We start from the raw sequence: 23,355 nt of genomic DNA on the forward strand, positions 1-23,355 counted from the left end.
GACATGAATTGTTTTTAGATGATGATAAAAGCAGTTCAGTTTCTATCTGATTTTGTTTCCATGTAAATACACACTCAACCTTTAGGAACCATATTTTAGCTGCCATATTTTCCATGTCTGTTTCCATCTCTATCTTTTGGTTTCCTCAACAGGTATCCCATCCAGTCACCTCGGCCTGGCTGCTACGGGGATCAAGAGGCTTTGCCTGGAGTCCGTAACTACGGCCTTCGGTCCACTGATGAGCTATTTGATGTCTACTGCTTTGCTAAGCAGCTTCAAGGTAGGAGTCAGGAGCGTCAACCATGAATTTGAGATTAGTCATCCATGGGTTCACTCAGATGGAGGTGTGCGGCTCCGTAACACTGTGAGCAGGATTTAATACTCAGTTAGCACAGAAAGAAAGAGGGCAGGAGAAGAGAGCTTTGGGATTTTAGTCCAGCTGTCATGTTCTAAACATGTGTGTGCACAATAGTGCACAATAGTGAGTAATCCTTCTTATATTAAATCGGCAAGTTTACTGTGACAGGTCAAGATATACAACAAGTGAACATAACATCTTCATGAATGCAATATTTACATCCATCAGACCCATCCACAGAAAAGTAATCATTCATTTACTTTGACAACCTTATTTAGTCATGGCATGTTACATCTGGGTTTTTCCACATGATGAAACAGTGCATGTCGCAGTGTTAAGAGCCATGATGATGCCTCTTAAAATGCTTGATGCCTTTTACCAAAGTGTGAAAAATAAAGGTTTAGGCAATGGAAGGGTGTGTTAATTTGTTCTGTAAGCTGCAGAAGTGCCCGGTTTAGTACCGTAGCTTTTAACATCCAGTAAAAGCTAATCCTGCTTTTCTTTGAGGCTTTGTGGTGTGTGCCGTAACAATACTGCTCCTCAGTTCCAATGTCTCCTGCATTCTTGCCTCTAGTCAGACTGAGAATGGATTACAATTGCAAGTAGTTTCATGAATTGCTTCTTCTCTGCTCCATCTCAAGTTCCAATTTACAAAGCATACAGCACTGATTATAGCACTAACAGACTCCTTCTGCAGTTTGGCCCAGTACATCTGATTATGGAGCTGAGTTGTCATCATCTCATCTCAATTCTGCATAGAGATGAGCTTTTTTATACTGATTTAGCTCAATTCTGTCCAAGTGGAGGTGATGATCCATACCAGGAAGAAACTCTTTTCAAGCTTATGGTCTGGAATCTTTACAGATGTGATATGAATTTCACTGTTTCAACACTGCCCAAGTCAAATAAACCTGGTTGAACTTAACCACAGCACAGATTGTGTGGGATGTAGGTGCTGTGGTGGTAGGCTAAACATGTTGTCTTCAGTCTGAACATCTTTGTTGATTGATTGGCAACAAGCAAAATTGTGCATAGTCTTTTTGTTTTATTCCTTAAATGATTTAATTTATGCTTTAAATATAAATGTTTTGTGCTAGATTATTTGGGTTGTGTTTTTAATACCTTAAATCTATTAAAAGGGATATGCAGGCAAAATTACAAACTGAGTTCTTGGCATTAGACCTTGAGCATTTGTGATAAAAGAAACATCAAGAACAATGGCACCAAAGAAAAGGGAACTCGCCACTCTGAAAAATAAGAATACCCTAAGGACTAAAACATTTATTAAATTACCAACTAAAATCAGGAATATTTACAAAGATTAACAAAGGGTCATAAAACACAATATTTTCACACAAAAAAATAGGGTTTGGGAGCCAAGAACAAACACTGATGCTGTTGCCAGACACGCCACCAGAGTGTCTGATGGCTGCTGAATTTGAAACCCTGATGATTCAGCTTGGGAGCTAATCTGGCTTCTTCTTCTTGTCAGACTCATTCCACCGCTAATCACCACTCTCCACCTGGTGACTGACAACAATCCTCACAACAGACTGCATTCTCACTCAAAAACACCCAAAACAAACAAAGCTGCTCACACAGAAGACTCACTCTCACACAGTGCAGCTTATCGTTAGTTCATGCAAGGTATGGAAATCATACGCCCAGCTGTGATCAGCTGATGGCCAGCAGATTCCAGTTATCTCAGTTCCCACAACCAATCACAGCTCTTTCTCACAAAACCACAGTCCATTTAGATATGAAGTCCTTCCCACTAATCCCCTGCTTGCATCAGTCCTGATGCATCATGGTGGTGCTGCTGGTAATGCTTTACCTCCTCTACCCCAGCCTTCTCCTTTATAGCATAAAGCTTGTTTCAACGTGATATCAAATATATCAAATATATCGATCCATAGGGGTTTCTAACAATGCACTCCCTGTAAAGTCAAAGTATGCTGCTTGAACGAACACAGGGAGCATCCAAACTTGCTCTAACTCTCTCACAATCATGATACAACTGAACAAAGAAGATCTAAGCCTAAAAGCTCTCAGGTTCCTCATCACGATCTGTTATGTACTGAACTGGTCTGTTCTCTATTCTCCTCCTTCCAGGTGACGTCTTCCGCTCTGCCGTTCAGGAGAAGTTGAATCTGGCCACAGCCTCCACCCACTGCCATTCCCTGGGAGCCCAGCTGGCCACCGTGGGGCAGCTCTACCTGGCCTGGCAGGCCGGCCTGGACCAGTGTGATCCCGGGTGGCTGGCTGACGGCAGCGTCCGCTACCCCATCAACATCCCAAGGAAGAACTGTGGTGGAGATGAGCCTGGGGTGAGGACTGTCTACAACAACCCCAACCGTGCTGGCTACCCCGACACCACAGCTCTGTTTGACGCCTACTGTTACACAGGTACGGATCAACTACATCCACTATCCTAGTGCTGAGGAGCATTAGATATTTTAGAAAGACATTTAGTCTCTGTTTTGTGTTGCAGCCCGTCAGCCAGCAGGGGTCCAGGCTGCAGCATCACAGACTTTGTACCAGACCACCATCCCAGCAGCAGAGGACATCTCCTCAGTCGCTGAGGCTCAGCATGGTGCTCCTTTATCAAAGACTTCTATCTGGACTAGTCTAGTTGATTTGTATGACCCAGAACTCAATTCCACTGCAGGAATGACCAACTCTTCTGAGATCTCTGAGGACCAGGTAGTTAGGTATTTAAAGTCAGTAGAGAGCTGGGATAAAAAACAAGATGGACCCAAAAAAATAAAGCTCATCCAGGAGGAACCTGATGACAAAAATCACAACAATACCTCAGCCTCATCTAACCACGGAGGGTCTGCTCACAAGGACGAAGACCAAGGACATTTTAGATCTACGCTACCCCCTGTAATGACTTCCTCTCCCCAGTCTCAGACCAGCAACAGTGTAATGGCTAAGTTTGTTAACTCTCTGATGAAGCCCTTTAAGTACTTGAGAGAAACTGAAGGTGTGGAGAACACTGAAAATAAATCTCCAGAGTATGTAGAAATAACAGGAGAGAACCAGAGTGTTCCAAAACTCACTGGAATGGATAACGCCATCATGGAGCACAGGAGTCGTAGTTCTTCTTTCAGGGCTCCTACCAGTGGACGACAGAGTCCAGAAGAGGGTCTGTCTGTGCAGGAGAAAGAGATGACACCACTGGTTCGATTAGTGCCTGCAGTCCAAATCACAGGGCAAAGAGACACCAGCACTCAGCCAGGAGAACGAGCCTCCATCACCTCTGCTGACCACGGTACATCTGCTGTTAATGGTATGAGCTCTACATTGGCTGTTTTTATTTTGTATGAATATAGTGAAAAGTTCAGATTTGAATTTCATTCATGAGTGGAAAATTAAAACTGAACTGTCCAAGATAATGGCGGCAGTAATACAACACACCGCTAAAGACATGAGCCCAGTGTTGTTGAAAAAATTTCAAAATTTCAAGACACTTAACCCAGAATATGTGATTTGCCTGGGCACAAGCATTGTGCTAAAAACTCCCTGCCAGAGTCGAACATGTCAGAGAGAAGACGGCCCAGCAGCGGACTGAGACTTATCTCAGCCTAACAGTTCAAAACACCGACAACAACGAGTTAAAATGTTCCTGCCTCCAGACAAGCTTTTTCCCCCATGATCACACAGGACAGTTTATTGAATAAGGTCTAAAGACGCTCTCATGTTATGAACTTGTCAGAAACTGGTCAAGCATTCATCAGCCCAGATAACGGACTAATTTTAAAGAAAGCAATAAACATTTCTTTTTCTCATATAGAAATCATTGTTTGGAAAAAGGCAAACCTGCATCATGAAGCTTGTTTAAGAGTCAAAGACATGTTTGAGAGCAAACTTGAAATTGAATTGAATGATTTGATGTTTGCATGGGTTTAATAATAAACGAGGAAACGTGGTTTGACCTGGTTGAACAACTGTGTTCAGAAACACCAGGAGAGAAATTCTCTGGGGTGGAAGAAAAGGCCAAACACATACAATGGTCCGTTGTTAGTGCTTGTATATGTGCTGTGGAACCTGGAGGTCCTGCCTTACAGGTAACATCCACAGCAGAGCGATTCACTCTCAGGAATGCTGCAGCACAGTACAACACACCACAGATAAGGTCAGTGTTCAGCCTTTTCAGCTCATCCAGACACCAAACCCAGAATCACTTATAACAGGGAGGTGACTTGAAGGTGGCTGGACTAATAACTATTAGAGCAACGCACATGATGTAAAGTCAGAACGCTAGGGGAGCTCTCACACGTGGACTGTTTAGAGAAGTTGTTCTGAAACAAATAGGTGATCTGTCATTGCCCTGGTGCATTCAGATATTTGTGAATGCAACAGTTGAACTTTTTCTGCAGCAGTGATTCTCAACGCTTTGGGTTGCAAAGTTTTTGCCAGTAGATCACAATATCTGCCAAGAAAAGAAAATGTGGCAAATAACCCATGATGTATGGAAGCTTTTGGGTACATTCAGTACATTCATACATGTTTTTATGTTTTCCTGTGATGACAAGTTATTTTCTTTTTCCTGGATTTCAACTTAATTATTCCTTTTCCTCCACATAATCATGAAAAAATCAAAGGAGATAGGACACATTATGTACATCTGACAGTAGGTGGCGCTAAAGCAAAACCATGAAATTAACATTTAAATGTGTAAAGGGGCTGACCCCGATAATACATGTGAAATTTGAAGCAAATCTGATGTTTCATTTTAGCATGAGGTCAACTTCCTCTGTCATGTGGCGAGGAAGCGAAATAATTTTCACCCTGTGATGACAAGTAAATTTCTTTGTCCCAGATTTCCATCTATTTATCTCCTTTCCTCCACATAACAAAATGGACTTGAGCTTGTATAGCACATTTCTAGTCATCTGACTACTCAACGTGCTTTTAACCCATTCACAACTTTTCACTCCATTCACTCCACATTCACACACTGATGGCAGAGGTTGCTATGGAGAATTGGCCATCAGTAATAGCTGATCCCATTCAAATGCATTCATACCCATTAACCAATGAAGCAGTGGGAGCAAAGAGGAGAGAAGCATCTTGCCAAGGACACATCGAACATGTGACTGCAGGAGCTGTTCAGTTCAGTAAAAGTGAGAGGTCTTCTTCAGCTAGAAGTTGGCACCCTTTTTATATAACTACTCACTGCTGTTGCACCTGAAAGTTGATGCAGCGCAACAAGGTCTTAATGAAATTCAAGCTCTAGTCTTCATATATTATTCACAGCTGATCCAATTACTGTGGAAGTTAGGCTGCACTGTTTATTCTCATCTCACTCTACGTCTCTGCCAATTAAGGTCTGGCTCTCCGAAAGCAGGCATTAATGATCCCTACAGAGACGATGAGCAATGCAGGAGGAGAAGGAGTAGAGAAAGGGAGATGAAGGAAGAGGGCTCAAAATAGTCGTTTGTTTCTTTAATAATGCTGTGATGGAGAGCTGACAGCTGATGTCTCCTCTTAAACTAGCTTCAGTGAACTGTATTAAGTCTGTTCCTATACCTCAGGCTGTCACTTAGATCTCAGTTCTTCTTAGTCACTGATGGCCATGTTTAATTCTTGATAGAAGGAAATGCACTTTAAACAGGATATCAAAGAAAGATCTGAGTTTCAAGACTTGCATAAAATTCTTGATTTTAGAAAAAATCTTGGACTCACTGACTCCATGTGATAAATTCAATTACTTTCCTTTAAAATTAAATCTATTCCACATTTGATTGATTTTATTGCATTTCTGCTTGTTTTTTAAGCTCCAAGTGAAAGGATCTGCCCCCAAATTATGGCATAATGACTATGAATAAAATACATGTAAACCTGAATGTTTCTCAAGTAAAGCATGTCTACCTCTGTATAGTCTCATCAACCTCACATACTGAATTTTATTTTGGAGTACAAGGGTCTGATGCGCTGACTTTCAGTTAAGTTCTTGCTGACATGATTGAAAAAGTAAAAAAAAAACTTCCCCTCATTCTCTGTCATAACATAAAATATCTGCAGATGTATTGACATGATTCCATCTGTCTCTATCCGTCCCTCTCTTTGACAGCCCTCACTCTCACAGTTTAGTACCGTGCCTGTCTGGCCTGTGGTTTCTCTTAGCCCAGTTACTCCAGTAAAGTGGAGTCAACACACAAGTGCAACTGCTGTCTAAACAGAGTCTACTATAACATTGATTTGCTACAATTCAGTGTTAATTTTGTTTTCAACCATGCCTCCAACCAACAACAGACTGCTCTCAAAAAGTGTGTGCTAAAAAGCACTTTGGAGCAGTTTCCACTGGACTTTTCTTCTCACCTCCTGCTAAAATGACTGTCAGTCCTCAAGAATAGCAGATATTTAAAACAACAATCTGTCATTAGCTTTAGAGCCAAGTCTGACCACTAACTGGAATTTAACAGCATAAAAACATATAAAAACAGAAACGCTATTACACACACTTTTCTTTCCAAACCTGACCCTCCTTGTTTTTACTTATTACACATGACCAGACCCTTGAAATGACTGCAGAAAGACATTCTTTTATTTTTGCTTGCTTAAGTTGTTTATTCAAACATAATAGAAACTAGGGCTGCAAGCAGCACTGGAGGGCCCTCATACCCCAGCGCACATCGGGGTCAAGGTTATGATAGTTTTGGATTTTTCATTAGTTTATATTTTTATTTCATTTTCATTTTTTGTTTTAAATTTCAGTTTAGTTATTATTAGTTTCTATGGCTTTTTTGTTAGTTTAGTCTGGTTTTAATTTTGAAAAATGCTTGGTTTTAGTTTAGTTTTTATTAGTTGTAGTGTCAGTTTTAGTTTTGTAGGCAAAATGGGAAAATTGTCAGGGGCGAGACCCAAAAGGGCTCTTCACTTGTCTTTTTATTTTTTAAATTTTTACATTTGTATTCAACTCAACCCCCAAAATGATCATTATACTAAGTATTTCCAATCAAAATCAGGTGATTTTACACTCTCCAGGCATGTGCGTACATGTCAGTCAGTCTGCTGCTGTCAAAGACTAAATCTAAGGAGATTTTGTACCTAATTTAATTAATTTTAGTTTTGTAATCACAGAATTAAGTTAGTTGGTTTTCTTTTTTTTTTTTTTGGTAAAGCTTAGTTTTAATTTTGTTTCAGTTAACTAAAATGATTTTTACATTTTAATTTTAGTTATTTAGTAAGTTTTAGTTTACTATATTAACCTTGGTCAGGGTGTTGCAACCGCGGGTATGTGGGAGTTTGGTGTTAGCAAACCCGTGCAGTGTGCAGAACAGCAGAGAGATCATGAAGACCACATTTAAACTCCGAATTACAAATGAAAATTGAGTCTTACCATCAGTTGTCTCATATTAGTCCTTATAAACTGATGATCTCAACTGTAACCTCTGCTAAAACAGTAAAACCCAAACATCATGGCTACTTCCGAGCAGTCCCAAAAAAGTCAAAAGCATCCATTCTGGATAGTTCAACACAGTCATCCTCTCATCGATGGCTTTTCCCACACTGCAGCTGCTGATTAGCCAGGATGCCCTGGGCACCCAGCTCAGGGGAAGTGAGATTCTCTTGGCAACAGCCATAATATCATTGCCTTTCTGCATGACATGATTCTGTGCTGAACACAGTTCTGCTTTCTCAGAGAATTGATCATAGGCAGATATACTCACTCACTCTCTCTGCTTGGCCAGAGCCTGTGCCTGTCCCTGCCTCTGCATTGGTGCTTATGCCGCTTATCTGTCTGCAGTTCCTTTTGTTTCAGTTTGTTTATTACCTGCAACAATAACTATTCAGAATCCTTTGATTTCCCTGCATAGTTTTTAGTTGCTCTAAACTCAGAAATAAGCCTTGTTTGACGTCATCTATGTTGATCTCATGAGTATTCACCACCGAAATTAGCCATGTGCTGTGTTACCTCAGCACCGCATAGGAAATAGGTCATAGTAAAATTACTATCAGGATTCTTGCAACATATCATAGGTTACACAATATATACTATGTAATTATTCACAATCTTACTTATGTGTTAACTGGTATATTCTTTAGCTGGATATTTTGGCTGTTATTATTCATATCTGCCAGACATCCATCTGTGAAACCAACCAAAGGCCACTAAAGACCGGCTAACAGAAACCCTGTTTTAAAGCCGTCTTAATCTATGACTACTTTTGTTTGTCATGTGGCTAATTACACTGATTACAAATAAGATAAGTATGTTGAATGTTTCTCACTTTCACAAGCTGTAATCTAAGTATGTAATTAGCCATTTGCATTGCAAATAGGACAGTTAGGTTTTAATGGAAATGAATCTCTGGCTCATAACCCTCAGTCAGGCATAAAGCAGACCTTTTGAATAATTAATATGCATTTGAATATTTTATATGCATGGAAATATGTGTATATGTTCTTGTATATTTGTTGTGCTTTGTTCCACACCCCCTGCTGTGTCCCAGTACATTTCAGACGTGTTTGACTGAATGATAAGAGCAGCTCTAGCCAGGCCTCTCAGTTACACTTCTGCACAGCTGCCCCTATGAACACACAGCGGCTTTGAGTCACACATGCAGCCAGAGTGAATGTTTGATGCTGCAGACAGTGTTTGGTTAAAGCTGTAAGCTGATAAGGCGGTGGACCACTTCATCTAAATAAACAGGTCTGAGACGGGAGATTGTTGTGGATCAAGTCTTTTGTATCAGGGCTTTTGAGTTTTTTCCCCATGGCTTTTCTTACCACAAGAGTGGGTTCCTGAAGGTGGCTGTTTGAAGAGAGTCCAGAGGGAATAAAAACACAGGAGTGGAGTGTGTAATTACAGTGAAACAATGCTAGTGTGTTCTCCTGTCTCTGTGAGCTTTCACATGTGTGTTTATGGTCTTCTTTAAAGGATGTTGCTTTCTTGGTCCACAAACTTCAGCATCTTTTGTTGCATTTCTGATCAGCTCCACTAGTGATGAAAGAAGCCCAACATCCAAATCACAGTTGATTAGACTGAACTTTTATTTTCAGTAAGCCTTAAAGTTTAGTTTATCTTTCTCCACTGTACTTTAAACAATGTTTGCTCATTAGTAACTAACAATTTTCACAAAGTATGTTTAGAAAAGCAATAATCAGTCGATTTTGTGCAAAGTAATGTTGAATCAATTTAAAAACTGAATTATACAGAGGTCTATGCAGGGTGAGACTTTCAGTTCTTCATTTCTTATCCACAAAACTCCAAATATCCCTACCCTAACATGGACACTATTGATTATGTCTCTCTGTCCCCTTCAGGCTTCACTGCATCAGGTCCCAATGAGAGATCACCCCCCAGTGAGCATGTCAACATATCCAAACCTCAGGGTCCTGGGGGAAGCTCAACCAGCAGCTATTTTCATTGGACCATCAAGTCAATGCTCGGTCCCAAAGTAGGGCCGCCAGGAAATGTGGCCCATGTGGGCAAACGCCCCACCTGGGAACCTATGGAGGCCAAAGCAGGACCTCTCGAGGTAATCCCACTGCCCAATTCCCTTAAACAGGACAATCATGAAAACTATTTAGGACAGGAGAGGGAACAGGACAGAGATGATGCTAACACTCCATCAGCTGCCAGAAATACATCAGGGGAGGAGAGGGAAGAAGAGGGGAGTGGAGAAGGGAACAACTTCCCTGCTGGGTTTGGATTCAAGCTCAACAACATGGACAGCAGTGGTGTCAAACTGAGCCAAAAAGAGACTTCACTAGGCCAAACAGAGACTCTGTCCAGTTGGCAGCTGTTCCAACAACCCACCACCACACCTCAGAGCTCCCATGACACAGCAGAGGAGGCCAAAGGAGAGATCCTCTATGTCTACAGGCCCACAGAGAACCTATCATCTGCGTCTTTACAAAGAGAAAAGGGTGGTTCAAGTTTTGCGTCAGGAGGAACAAAACAGGTGTGGAATGAAAAGGAGGCGTCTTCTTCTCCTGAAGCTTTAGCGGAGGTACTGACGACCGCTGAGCTGACCATAGTGGAGCCTCTGACAACCACAGATACTAAGAGGACAGATCCTACCACCACAGCAACATTGGAAAATCCTTCAGATAAAGCCACCACCGAGTATCCATCAAGTTCTATTTTTAGGGAGGAGAAGAAACTTTCAGGCAACCCCTCAGCTTCTCAAACACCAAGTGAAGAATCTCAGACATTTACAGGGGTCATTTTGCTTGCAACCTTTGCCTCCGACTCTAATGGTGCAACAGAAATGGAGTCCAGGTCTGCAGTGACTGAGTCTTTCATTGCTGGAAGTCGGAGGACTCCTTTCAAAGTCAGCACAAAATCAGAGGAAAATAAATCAACTGTTACAGCAGACAAGAAAGACACCAAAACATCTAACAACCCCTTTGGATTTCTTGTGCCCGACTGGGCCTTTGGACTCATCCCCTCAGGTAAGCTTCATGGTGTTCACAGTGAATAGATGGTAATCACAGTGATTATGATCATTAGGATTTTGAGCAATTACATGATTAGTGTTGATTTATGCTGGTGTGATTGCTGCTCAGCTGACAGAAACATAATTTACATAGATGCAATCCTGTTGCCACATACAGCAGAATGGATGCTGTTTGTCTCCTCTTGAGTTCACAGCCTCTGAACTACTTTAAATAATGATATCTCATGTCCTTACTGTGCCTGTGTCTTGTTGTTTCATTCTATAGCAGTCCCCTCTCTTTTACTATCTTATCCACCTTGCATTTTAAATCCAGGCTTGTTCTTCTTTAGCCCTCTCATCCTCTCTTCTCGCTCTTCTTCCTCCCTTGTTGGTACAGACAGACACAGCAGACAGCAGGGCAGTGCACAGAGGTGCGACCAACTTAGCCTTAGTGTGCACTCAGACAAGGCCCAGCTTTCCTGTACTACTGAAGCATGGTATTCTCAGTAATAACAAAATGCTAAATAACTGCTTCATTATGAACAATTCGCACAAAAGTCAACAGTCTGAGCCCTCTGTGTTTACTGGACAGACTGGTTAACTAGACTGAATTCTTCTGCTCTCGTTTTTTGTGGGTTCATCTGAAGTGGTAGGTTGGTGCTACCTTAACAGCTAATTTCCTGTTACACTTTTTCAAACTTCACACATTTCAGCTGTTGACTCTCTGCCGTTGTTGTTGTTTACCATGCTCGAGCTTGCAGGTTAAGTGTGCTGTGATGTCATAGTTTCAGGAAAGATGCACTTGGTTTTACACACGCAGATGAAACAGTTGGCAGTACAGATTTGTTCACTCTGGGACCTGGTTTCAACAGGTAGCATTTTTGGGCTCCTTGTGGATGAAATAGTAATAAATAAAGTAATAAAATGCTTTTCCGGATTCTCCTGGATTCATCTCTGTGTGGACAGCCCCTTTGTGAAGGTAATAGCAGGTCAGAGTGAGAGTGTGTAGGCGTAGTGGCGAGAGGCAGATCCCTGCCCAAAACAAATCAATATAAATGTGAGGGAAATAGATACTTAATACAAGATTAGACTCACGATTGACTCCAGTCTCTTTGCTTTTATTTTCCTCTCTGTCCGTGTTCATTTAGTTTCTCGTCTCACTTCTGACTCATCTTTCTCTTCTTTCACACCTCAGCGCTGAACCTGCTGTCTACAGTAATTGCAGTGTCTGTGATGTTGTGTAGCTACGCATATTGATTTCTTTGAAATGTGAATGAACCTTATGTGGAAAAACCACTGAGATCATAAGCAGAACAAATGTTTTCCTAGTTCACCTGTTGCTTATCTCAATTCTTGACTGCAGCAGTTCATAGCCTCCACTGTGTGGTCAAACAGTATTTTCTAAACTCAGAAATGACAGTGAGATGACCTTTTCTTTCTCTCGGTAAACATTCATTGTCTAGAGATGAAGAGAACCTGATTATATTGTATTAGTATTTACTATTAGCAGCAGAAGGGGGATATAAAGTAGGGATCTCTTTTAGAAATCACAGCAGCAGTACAACTTGATTTCCAGTGGAGATTTGTTCGATTGAAATTGTGGAATTGTGGAAGATGACCCTGATACTCATCTTTTCTTTGATATTCAAATATTAGTGAAGAAAAATATGGCCTATGTTACTGCAGTTCAAGGATAGTGCATGATAGATCCACACTCATCTCTCATACGATGGAAGTCATCAGGGATCCCATCAAAGATCAAAGAGAATCGGTGTATCTGAGTACACGAGTGCTCTTTGCCATCATTAGTATTTCTGTGGTGACATTCGAATGGACTGAGCGTCCCTGCCTTTGTAGAGCAATTAAAAACATCTTACCCTCCCTGTGAGTGACCTTTCATAGCCATGAGTTACAGCAAAAATTGCCCATCCATTACACCAGAGAAGCGGAGACAGAGAGGAGGGAAAGGACATGGGAATGGACGGATCTTGGGAGAAAGAATCGGTTGTTAGAGAGAGAGAAATAGAGTGATGAGTGTGTCCCCTGTGATGCTGTGGGTGGAAGCACATACACCTCTTTAATCAATGATCAGAAACTACACTAACACAGGCCTACCACCTCCATAGAGCACATTGTTCCTTTTGATTATTTCCCCCTTCCTCCTACCTTTCTCTCTTCCTGTAGTCTCCACCTTCTCCCAGTCTTCATTTATTGTTTATCAGAGCAGCTGCAGCCCCTCTGTGCCCTAGTTGTCCATATCTCAGAGTGACAACATGCTGGTAAAATAAAGCCACATCCAGCTTTCCAATTCCCCATCGCTCCAGCCTCCAGTTAAACCCACACAGTGGGTGGACATACACATAAAACTGAATATATGTGAAGGAACAGCAGCCGGCCAAATTTACCCAGCAGTAATCCATCCTATGTGTCGCAGAATCACGTGAAAACAAACCTTCACAGAGCTCTGCCGTTTGAGAGGACGATGCAGTGCTGGTGGATGAAGTGATGTCATCTTTGACCAGCTTTTAAAGCGCCAATTCCTGTCTGATACTCTGAGGACAGGAGGCTTCTGAGTTATTGTCATCTTGACGGCAGCCTTGTCCTGAGCTCAGGATGGATCAGACCTCTGGCAGCATCAATAACACAGCAGGCAGCCCTCAACTAAATTAGAGTGTGAAATTTAGAGCAGAGACACACTAGGTTGAAGTGTGTGTTGGAGTTTTGAGAGGAAAGGGAGATAAATGGAGACAAGGACAGGCAGTATATTTTAAGCATGACTTTATGTGGATGGGTGTTAAGTTTGTCTGCTGGCCGTTTAAGACCTTGGATCAGCTTTCTGGAGAAATGAGAGGCTCAGTTTTGAATACAGAAGTACATTGCCCTTCCTTCCTTCTCCTCTCTCCCTTCTTTCTCTACTGTCTTCCCTTCTTCCTTGCTTCACGTCTCCCTGACTTCATGTCTTTTATTACTCCTCTGATTTTTGTTATAACTCCCTCTGGCATAATGTGTTCATGGCCTCTTGAACTCTAGTGTGCAACAACATAAAGCAGACAATTGCTGTGTAACAGTCCCCTTTAGGAGAGCAGGATCCTTGTCACTGCCTCTAAAGAGTGGTATTCTTAAAAGCCATCTCTCCCTTATCTGTCATCCTTATTTAAGCTCCTTGGCTCAAGTTTTCTTTTTCACAGTTTTTCATCGCAGACACTCCTGTTATTGTCTGCTTCATATTTAATGAATTGGATTTGTTAAAGAAGAGTCTGAGGGACTGTGCTACATACCTCTCTGTGTCGACTGTGAAAGTTTTTAGACTGTACTAGTTAAAGACATAGCTCATATTGTGCTTTGAAAACCTAAGGGGAAGATCTGGTTTGGGGGAAGAGAGTGATAAATTCTGTTTTTAGAGCTAATAAAATGGCTAAAGCTATAGCGCCATCAGAGTCATTTCAGACATTTTTAGTCTCCCTGAAAAGAGACAACAGCTGTTCTGACATCTCTATTGCATAATTAAGTACTTGCAGCTACAAAAAAAAAAAAAATAATGGATTATTCATTACACAAGGTGCATTCCAAGTCTCTTAAGTTGAATCGTAAATTGATGGTCCACATCAAACATGTTTGATATTTACCATTCGTGGTCTGGGAGGACACAACACACAAATAAGGATTGTTCAAACAAATAGGTTAGGCTCCGCTCAGCATATGTCCTTAGGATTGTTGGGGAAGGCAAATCTTGCCTAACACTGAGCTTATAATCCTGTAGTGTGTGGCCAGTATTAGTTTACTACCAGAGGTGCATGAAGGTGACATATGTATATCAGGCTCACATTATACCCACTGACACAATGACCCTTTTTCTATGTATTTTCTCCTCTTTAGACAAGTCGGTTTAATGCAATATAAATGAGCATTTAGCCGAATGGGTAAATAGTCACCTGGGAACATCCCTAGGTAACAGATCCAGAAGGGCTGATAAAAAAAAAAATTGTGTTTTTGCTTTTTTCTGAACATTTCCCACAGCCTCCAGAATTAGCTGTGCTGTAAATCGTAGTCAAATCACACAGTAACAATAGATGCTATTCTGCAGTTTCTATTTTTACTGTTATCTGTTTAATATAACAGTGAATTTTACAACATTAGACCTGTTCTAATCCAGCCAAATGTTGTAAATGTTTAGTCAGGGAACGCCTTTTGTTCCTTATGTTGAGAATCACTGTCTTTTTAGTTTTTATTCTAATGAAATCATCACAGCTGCTGTCTCTCTGCTTGGAGCATGCAGAGGTTTTCCTTGACCAAGTTTCCATTATGCCTTTTCTCACTGACCACTGGAATGTTGAGTGTCATTGCCCTATGGATGCTAAGATACTGCAGAGACACGACTTTTGAAAAACATGGCTTTGAGGGAGACCACTTCACTGGCAACCAAGAGGAGAAGGCTGCAGAAGTACCGTAATGATTGAGAAAAAGACAACAAATGGCTAGAAATGTGAAAGATAATGTTCATAAAGCTTTATAATTGTTATTTTTAAGGATTAAATAAAATCATTTTAATACTAATGTTATCAGCACCCCACCACCCCTGGTCCCAGTGCCCTGCCTTATTTTCATTTCTGGGAGTTGGCAATGACCGCCTGCTGATCCCAGTTATCACCTCCCAGCTCCCACAGCCAATCACAGCTCTTTCTCTCAGCACAGCAGTGTTTTTGAATATGACTTACTTCTCACTAGTCCCTGCACCAATGCTGACGCACCACGCTGCTGCTGCTGCTGGCAAAGCTTAACTTCCTCCACCCCAGCCTCCTCCTTTATAGCATAAAGCTCATTCCACCCTCATATTCAGATTAATGCTTCTATGTTTGATTGCTTTTGAACTAATGTTATTGTATTCAGTGCGCATTGTCATTAATGTATCCATCCAAATGGGGGTTTCTAGCCATGCACTCCCTGGCATGCTGCAGCTAACCCAGGGAGCATCTTTTGAGCAATGCTTTATCCACCAAGTAAAACTGTAGATCCATTTTGTGAGAGCGTTCCTGACTAAATATAAGTTATAAAGAGAAATGCTCAGCAGGCCAAGTGATGAAAAGACATTTTTATACCTAACAACACTTAAATAGCAACAGTCGTGAGATTTTACTTGGACATTTTTAGCATCCACTTAGAGTCAGACACACAATATTTCACTGACTCTGACAGCTACTCATGCAGGAACACAGTGTAGTACCTGTCATCAAGGCCAACTATGAAATGATTGATTAAAGATCTAAGTATTTATTTACAGAGGAGGATGAGAGCACCCTGAGATTCTGGAGCGGCCATATTGCCTGTCTGACTTCACTCCTACTGGCAGTGAAGAAAAAGCGGAGCTGTGTCAGGGCTGTTTGTCTCTCAGAGTTGTTCACAAAACATCCTGCAGCAGCCAGCACCCAGTGGGTGGAGGGGTTGAGAGGTCTCTGTGTCCAAGTTGTCAGACACCTACATGTGTCCTAGTAGGAGGCATTAGGAAGATCTGATATGAGAAGTGAATGTTAATCATGTATAACTCTTCCTGATGTATTTTATTCCTGACTGCTACAGTTATCACACAAAAATGAAAGGAACTTGTATTCATTCCTACCCACTGTTTAATCTTTAGTTTTGACTATGGAGCACCAAAGTTTCATGACATGTAACATGTGACAGAGGTCAGGACTGTTCTCTATGTGATACGGTTTTGAGATCAAGGGGAGTTGAAGGGATTAGGGAAGATGTACTTTTGCACCTCAAAAAATCTGGAGTAGGATCAAAGAGGCACAGGACCCACTGTGCTTGATGTCCAGTGTCTTCAGTTTCCACAGTCAGTGAGGGTTTAGCGTGTCATGTCATCTGCTGCTGTTGGTCCACAGTGCTTTATCAAGTCCACAGTCAACTCTGTCAGCCATCAACCAGGAGATTTTAGAGCCATTCAAGCTTCCATCTGAGAAATGTATGGAGACACTGATTTCCTTTCCAGCAGGACTTGGCACCTGCCCACAGTGAAGCCAAAACTATCAGAAACAGCTGACAATGGTCCATTTTTAACACTTACAAGCATATTTTTGCTGTTGCCACTTAAAACCATTTGTGTCACTTTCTTCTTATGTTTTCGCCTCTTATGACCCAGGTTTGCAATTATTTAATCCAGTGGTTCCCAACCTTTTTTTTTTTTAACTCAGGGCCCACTTTTAAGTCTCAAAAATTTTCGCGGCCAACCTCCGACCCCATAAATACGGAGGCCATATAATGCGTTCTCAGGGCACCTTTTTCTTGAACATTGAACATAAAGGACTGAACTGAATACAGGAGAAACATGTGAAAAGCTCCACAGTCACTAACACAGCATCTGTAACATATTGCAACACCTTCAGTATTACAGTTTTCAAGGAGCTGTCCGCACAACCTTTAGAAAACAACAAAAGTTCCTATTTCTCATTTGCTTGTCACATGTCTAACACTTGAAGGAAAAACAAAACAAAATGATGAAAAGAATATTTGAACATTTTTTATATCCTTTAAACGTAACTGAGTTTTAACATGTAAAACACTATTCTGTATATTTTTATTGTTATATAACCCCCCCCCCCCCCCACACACACACACACACAAAAATCATACTATTTTGGAAATGATTTTGAGGCCCACTTGCAATACCTGGGCCATGGCCCACAGGTTGGAATCACTGATTTAATCCAATTTTACCACCTTTGTAGCACAGTTTGGCCTTGTTTGACCCATTTTTGCCACTTTTTAAACCAATCTCGCCAACCTTTCTGCCCATTTTTGACACTTTGTCGATTTTTTCCACTTTCTGCCATTTTTTTTCCTCTGCTAAATCCTAGATGCCAGTTTAAACACATTTTTTAATGCTTTTTTGCCTATTTTAACCCATTTTTGCATCTTTATTCCAATATATGCACCTTTGACCCATTTTTTGCAACTTTTAACTAATTTCTGCCACTGTCCACCAATTATTTTGCCCCTGTCAAACCCTTTTTTCCACTTCAAACACATTTCTATCCATTTGGCCTCTTTTGGTCTATTTATACCACTTTTTAATCTAATTTCACCACCTTTTTTGTCAATTTTTACCTTATTTAACACATTTTTGCTACTTCTTAATCCAATATATGCACCCTTTCTGCCCATTTTTGACATTTTAAGCCATTTTATTCCACTTTTTCATCAAATTTTGCCACCCGTTCTGCACTTTATTCCTACTCACTTTAATTACGTTTTTTTTTTTTTTTTTTTCACTTTAAACCAAATTTTTGCCACTTGTTTTCTCCTAACCGATTTTTCCCAGGCACCTTTTCTGCCCATTTATGCCTCATTTTACCCATTTTGCCAGACCAAACACATTTAAGCACTTTTGACACATTTATGCCACTTAAACCAATTCCTGACACTTTCTATCTATTTTGTGTCTGTTGACTTCTTTATGCACTTCTGACCCACTAGAAAATTACAGAAAGGGGGTTTGCATTTTGCATTTTACATGCAAATGTATGAAATTATAAAATGATTAGTGTTTCTTTGATAGCGCTGGCTATTATTCAGATGAAAAATAAAATGTGGTTTTCACAGCTTACCTTTACAATGGACTGTGATTTTGCTGGCCTCCATGGGCCCCCAGTTGGTTGTACCACAGAAAGCTCTCCCCTTTATCCCCTTTATGGTAACCTTGGTGTCCTCAGTGCTATTTATAAGACAACAGGCCTTCAGTTTCTTCATCTGTCTTTTCATGCATTTTCAGAATTTTGTTTCATTTTGGTTACAGGTTATTTATAGTGACTTTTAGTCAGAGCAGGCCTGAGGCATAACCCAGTCAATGGCTTTGGGCCCTGTACAGGCTGTGGACATCCCTGCGCTCAATTCACAAGGTTTTCTTGGAGCAGCTCAGCTGCTTTCTGCTGTCTCAGACTGCTGGTGCTGCAGCTAATTGTAAGTGCCATGCTTATTTATAGTGTGTCTGTATTAGTTTGTGTTTGCCTGTGAGGGTAGAAAGAGGGCACATGTTTTATGCAGCCAAAAAGAGGTGAAGCTAAAATGAAAAACTCTGCTCTGTTCCATATGAATAGTTTATCACAAATGTTTTATCACATTGCTTCAGGGCTCTGTTTCTTTTATTTGATCACTTGTTCTTTTCAGTTTCCTGTTAGTTTATGTTACACATCACTGGTTCAGATTAACAGTTAGTTCAGGTTAAGTAAGAGAGAGGTGGAGGCTTGGTTTCATAATGGCGAGGTGTGTTGATATTCATTATAGTCTGCATGATCTCATGGACTTGTAGGGAAGAACAGTCTGTTGAAACAGTCCAGACTGCAGACTGACAGTGTTTATACACAGCAGATTGTCTGAATCTGCAGACCGCCTGCTGGGACGATGGCATCATCAGCACAAATCTGAACAAGTCCACCATCAAGGTTGAAAAACCTCTATCCATTTCCACCCCCTCAACTTTCTATTTAAACCTCCCAGCTCTCCTTTTCCTCCCTCTTTTAGGTCTCTTTGAAGTAATGTCAGACTACATTAAGGTACGCATCTTTGTGCTGGAGGGAACTGTTATCTACATTTCAGAAGTAGGTTTCATTTCTCCCCTGAGTTGCATTAAGGCTGCCTTGGCTGCAATCAAAGCTAATCTGTAGAAACTACTCTGTTCTGTCTGAGGACGCTCTGATACTTAAGTCAGATTCCTTACAGTCTGCTGCTTCTGTTTGTTAATCCTGGCAGGAAGAAGGTGGAAGTCTGGACTTTTACTGACCATAGAGATATCTCAGTGAACAGAACAACTTGTTCCCACTGATCACGTCTACTTATTAGCTTAATCTTAAATTTGATCAAGAAGATAGCTACAGTTTTCTTCATCATAGTTTAACAATAAGCTTTAGCTTATTCTGAAAGTATTCAGACCTTATTCACATTCTTCAGTTCTCTTATGTTGCAGCCTGATGCTGCAATCATTTGAATTATTTGTTCTCTCTCATTACCTTGTGCTCAGTGCCTCATAATGACAAAGTGAAAACTGAATTTTTTGCAACTTTGTTAGAAAGAAAAACTGAAAAATCACATTGGCATAACTATTCAGTCCCTTTACAACAACACTAAACATGTAGCTCAGGTGCCTTCCCTTGCTTTTGATCATTACTGAGATGTTTCTGAAACTCAATTTGAGTCCAACTGTGGTGAACTCCAAGCCTCCCCTCAATGCAAAACATAAAATCCTGCTTTGATTTTGCAAAACTCAGGCACCGTCACCTGCCCAATACCATCCAATCAGTGAAGCATGGTGGGGGCAGCATCATGATGTGGTGGTGTTTTTCAGCAGCAGAGACTGGGAGACAGGTCAGGATTGAGGGGAAGCTGAATGGGGCGAAGTACAGAGATATCCTCAATGAAAGCCTGTTCTGCAGTGCTCAGGACCTCGGACTGGGCTGAAAGTTCATCTTCCGACATGACAACGGCCCCTAAGCACACAGCCAAGAAAACAGGAGTGGCTTAGGGATAACTCTGTGAATATCCTAGAGTGGCCCAGCCAGAGCCCTGACTTGAACCCCATCAAACGTCTCTGGAGAGACCTAGAAATGGCTGTCCAAATTCAACTTTACTAAGCTTGAGAGGATTTGCAAAAAGAATGGCAGAAATCCTCCAATCCAGGAGTGCAAAAATTGTTATATTTAGAGAGCCTGGAGGCTGTAATTGCTGTCAAAGTTGCTTCAACAAAGCACTCATTAAAAAGGTCTGAATACTTGTGTCAATGTGGTATTTCAGTTTTTTCTCTTTAATAAGTTGCTAAAATGTCTAAAAATCTGTTTTTGCTTTGTCATAATAGAGGACTGAGTGTAGATAATGAGAGAAAAAATATGGCATTTAGTATTTGTAGCATCAGGCCACAACATGACTATGTAGATTGAAAAAAAGTGAAGGGGGGTTGACTTCTTGCTGTATGCACTGTATTTGCATCCTTTGGCTAATCCTCACTACTGGTACAGAGGGACATGCTGGTATAACTTTATAAGAACCTCTGGAAAGGAATTTTGCACAGGGCTGAAAAGATTCTGCAGTGTTTGCTAAATGTCGGGGAAGGAAACCCAATAGCTTTATTTTCATACATGTTAATCTCCATGAATCCAAACAAAGTACTACACAGAACATTTTCTTTCACTCCGGCCTCCTCTCCTTTTCAAACTTCCTTTTACACAGAAGAAGTCAGACACAGTACGATTAAAGGGGCAACCTATTTTGAGACGGGTGAGTAATTAATCATAAGCTGACAGCGAGCATAAAGAGAGGAGGAACCGTCTGATAGCTCCCTCTGTGACTGTCCATCACTAAGTTTTCTCTTCTCTCCTCTCACCCTCCTACTGGTCTTACCAAGTTTAAATTGAGGTTTTCTTGTTTCTTTCACCCATGGAGTAAACTCTCTCAATCACATATATCTTACAAGGAAAACAGCAAAATATCACAGAAATCATTAAGCATTTTAAATTTAAGTTACATGCTGCTGTGGCCACACAATCCACATCTGCATACTGTACATATGACGTCAGCACTAAAACTACAGCTCACTGTGTGTGGACAGATGGAGGAGAGCATAGTCTCATTTGTGTGTAATAAGTCGTTACTAATTACCCGCAGATTGGATCAGTGTCAGGACAGTGTGTGTACCACCACACAGCTTAGACATCAGTGCTGTAAGAGGAAAGTCTATTTTACCATTCAGCAGAAACTGCTCAAATCATGGTGAAAAAATCCTTCCTTTGTGGAGAGAAATGAACTAATGTTAATGAAAAATTAAAGGTTTATAAGCTTTAAACACTGTGTGACTTGTTTAGTGTTTGGTCACTTTAATCTCAAGGATTATATGGATGACTCTTGTGGAATCATTCCTCGTTCCTTTCATCAATAAATGTATCCGGATAGAGGAGTTATAGTCAGCACCTGGAATCCAATAAAGGGCATTTAAAGAACTCATTTGCTGCCCCTAGAAAGTTGAAGCCTGCTGCTGTATATCTTTATTCTGCAGGTGAAGCACCCCCAAAACTCCCTCAAAACTGTAGAAGAGTCATGAATGCCCTCTGCCCACTCCTCGATCTAGCTGGACATCACACTTTAATTTCACACTTTGATCAAAAGTAAGAGGCTTGATTTGGGCAGAATTAGCTGTAGGAATTATTTAATGTGCATCTCTTTAAAGCATCATTTGTTGTCCTGTTTTCTGCTTCTTTGTTGTTGATATACTTTGCTGTGTCTATTTATATCCAGTATAGGACCTTCACTTATACAAACACCAGCGAGACCGCTGCAGAGTCAAAGTCCGGTCGCTAGGTGTCTGTGTGGTGAAGTGACCATTTTGAGTTCATAGCTGTGATCTAAGATTTCTTTCTTTGGCATATGGCTCCCCTTTTGTTCTTGCCAGTCATCTTAGACCATCAGCCATCTTGTTTCTCTCTCTCTCTCTCCCACACGAACATTTCCCCTCCAGTTTCATCAGATGTTTATCTGCACCAGACCAGTCCTCACATGTCCATATGCTGTGCTCTGCTCATCACTTGCAGATTTTTCATTCTTAATCAACAAAACATTGTTGTGGGGGATGGGGTGTTGCTTATCCGAAAGGTCAGGGGTTATGATCCATAGCTCCCGCAGCTCCATGCAAGACACTTAGCTCCAAATAGCTCCCACTGCTGCATCAGTGGTGTGTGAGTAAATGGGTTAAGCTGATAATGATGGACACTTCACACAGCAGCCTCTGCCATCAGTGTACGAATGAAGTGTAAGTCGGTACATGCAACATGCAGTGTAAAAAGCCCTTTGAGTAGTCAGACAAAAAGGGCTATCCAAGCACAAGTCTATTTACCAATGTGCAATGTTTTTACATCACATACAGCATTTATTTTTCTCCTGTGGAATGGACTTGTCTTTGAAGGTTTTCCTCTTTAAGCATTTCTACATTTTCAAAGTCAGCCTTTCTACATCTCTGCTGTCCAGAGTATCAACAGCAGCGTCTCTGCAGCAATGCTCTATCTCGTTGTTTCACAGGAAATTGAACACACTGGTGTTACTGTATATATCATCAGCCTGCAATGAGTCAGGGTCAGACAAACATCCTGAAATACGCATGCACATTTCCAGACTTTGTGGAGAACGGTATTCTGTGTTATGCACAGCAGCTCTCTGCTCATACATCATTAAGAGAGCGTGTCTGTTATTATGGAGGAGATGCAGTATATAAGATGGTCTGACAGATTGTGTCAGGGGCTGCAGTCCTATCAGGAATGGATAATGAAAAGTCAGTTAATCTAGTCAGTTCCCTATTGTCCTTTTTTGCCCACAGAATATAAAATCCCTATGCCTGCACTGTGCTCTAATGACCAGCTCAGACCACATAATTTATTGTCTGTGATGCTGTTCACTGTGTCAGATCAGGTGATCATAGATTAATAAATTCATGCCGTTATTTGACTGACAGACATGTCAGGAGGTAATGAGCAGTCGTGAGGTGTCGCAAACATTGTAGTTGTTCAGTCATGACCACTTTGTCAAGAAACACATGATTAAATATTTTTCTTTTCTAGCAGTTATTAATTA

The 23,355-nt window shown here is 41.0% G+C and overlaps 1 protein-coding gene across 1 annotated transcript in view; it reads left to right on the forward strand.

The window, feature by feature from the left end:
• The window catches only part of LOC121512824 (neurocan core protein-like), a 69,204-nt gene that overhangs the window by 11,429 nt on the left and 34,420 nt on the right, over window positions 1-23,355 (forward strand). The window contains exons 5-8 of the mRNA XM_041792303.1: window positions 153-280; window positions 2,471-2,764; window positions 2,850-3,650; window positions 9,635-10,768. Coding sequence (XP_041648237.1) covers window positions 153-280; window positions 2,471-2,764; window positions 2,850-3,650; window positions 9,635-10,768 — 2,357 coding nt within the window. The remainder of the gene's footprint in view (window positions 1-152; window positions 281-2,470; window positions 2,765-2,849; window positions 3,651-9,634; window positions 10,769-23,355) is intronic.

The sequence above is a fragment of the Cheilinus undulatus genome, linkage group 7 (assembly GCF_018320785.1).
Source record: "Cheilinus undulatus linkage group 7, ASM1832078v1, whole genome shotgun sequence".
NCBI classification, from domain to species: domain Eukaryota; kingdom Metazoa; phylum Chordata; class Actinopteri; order Labriformes; family Labridae; genus Cheilinus; species Cheilinus undulatus.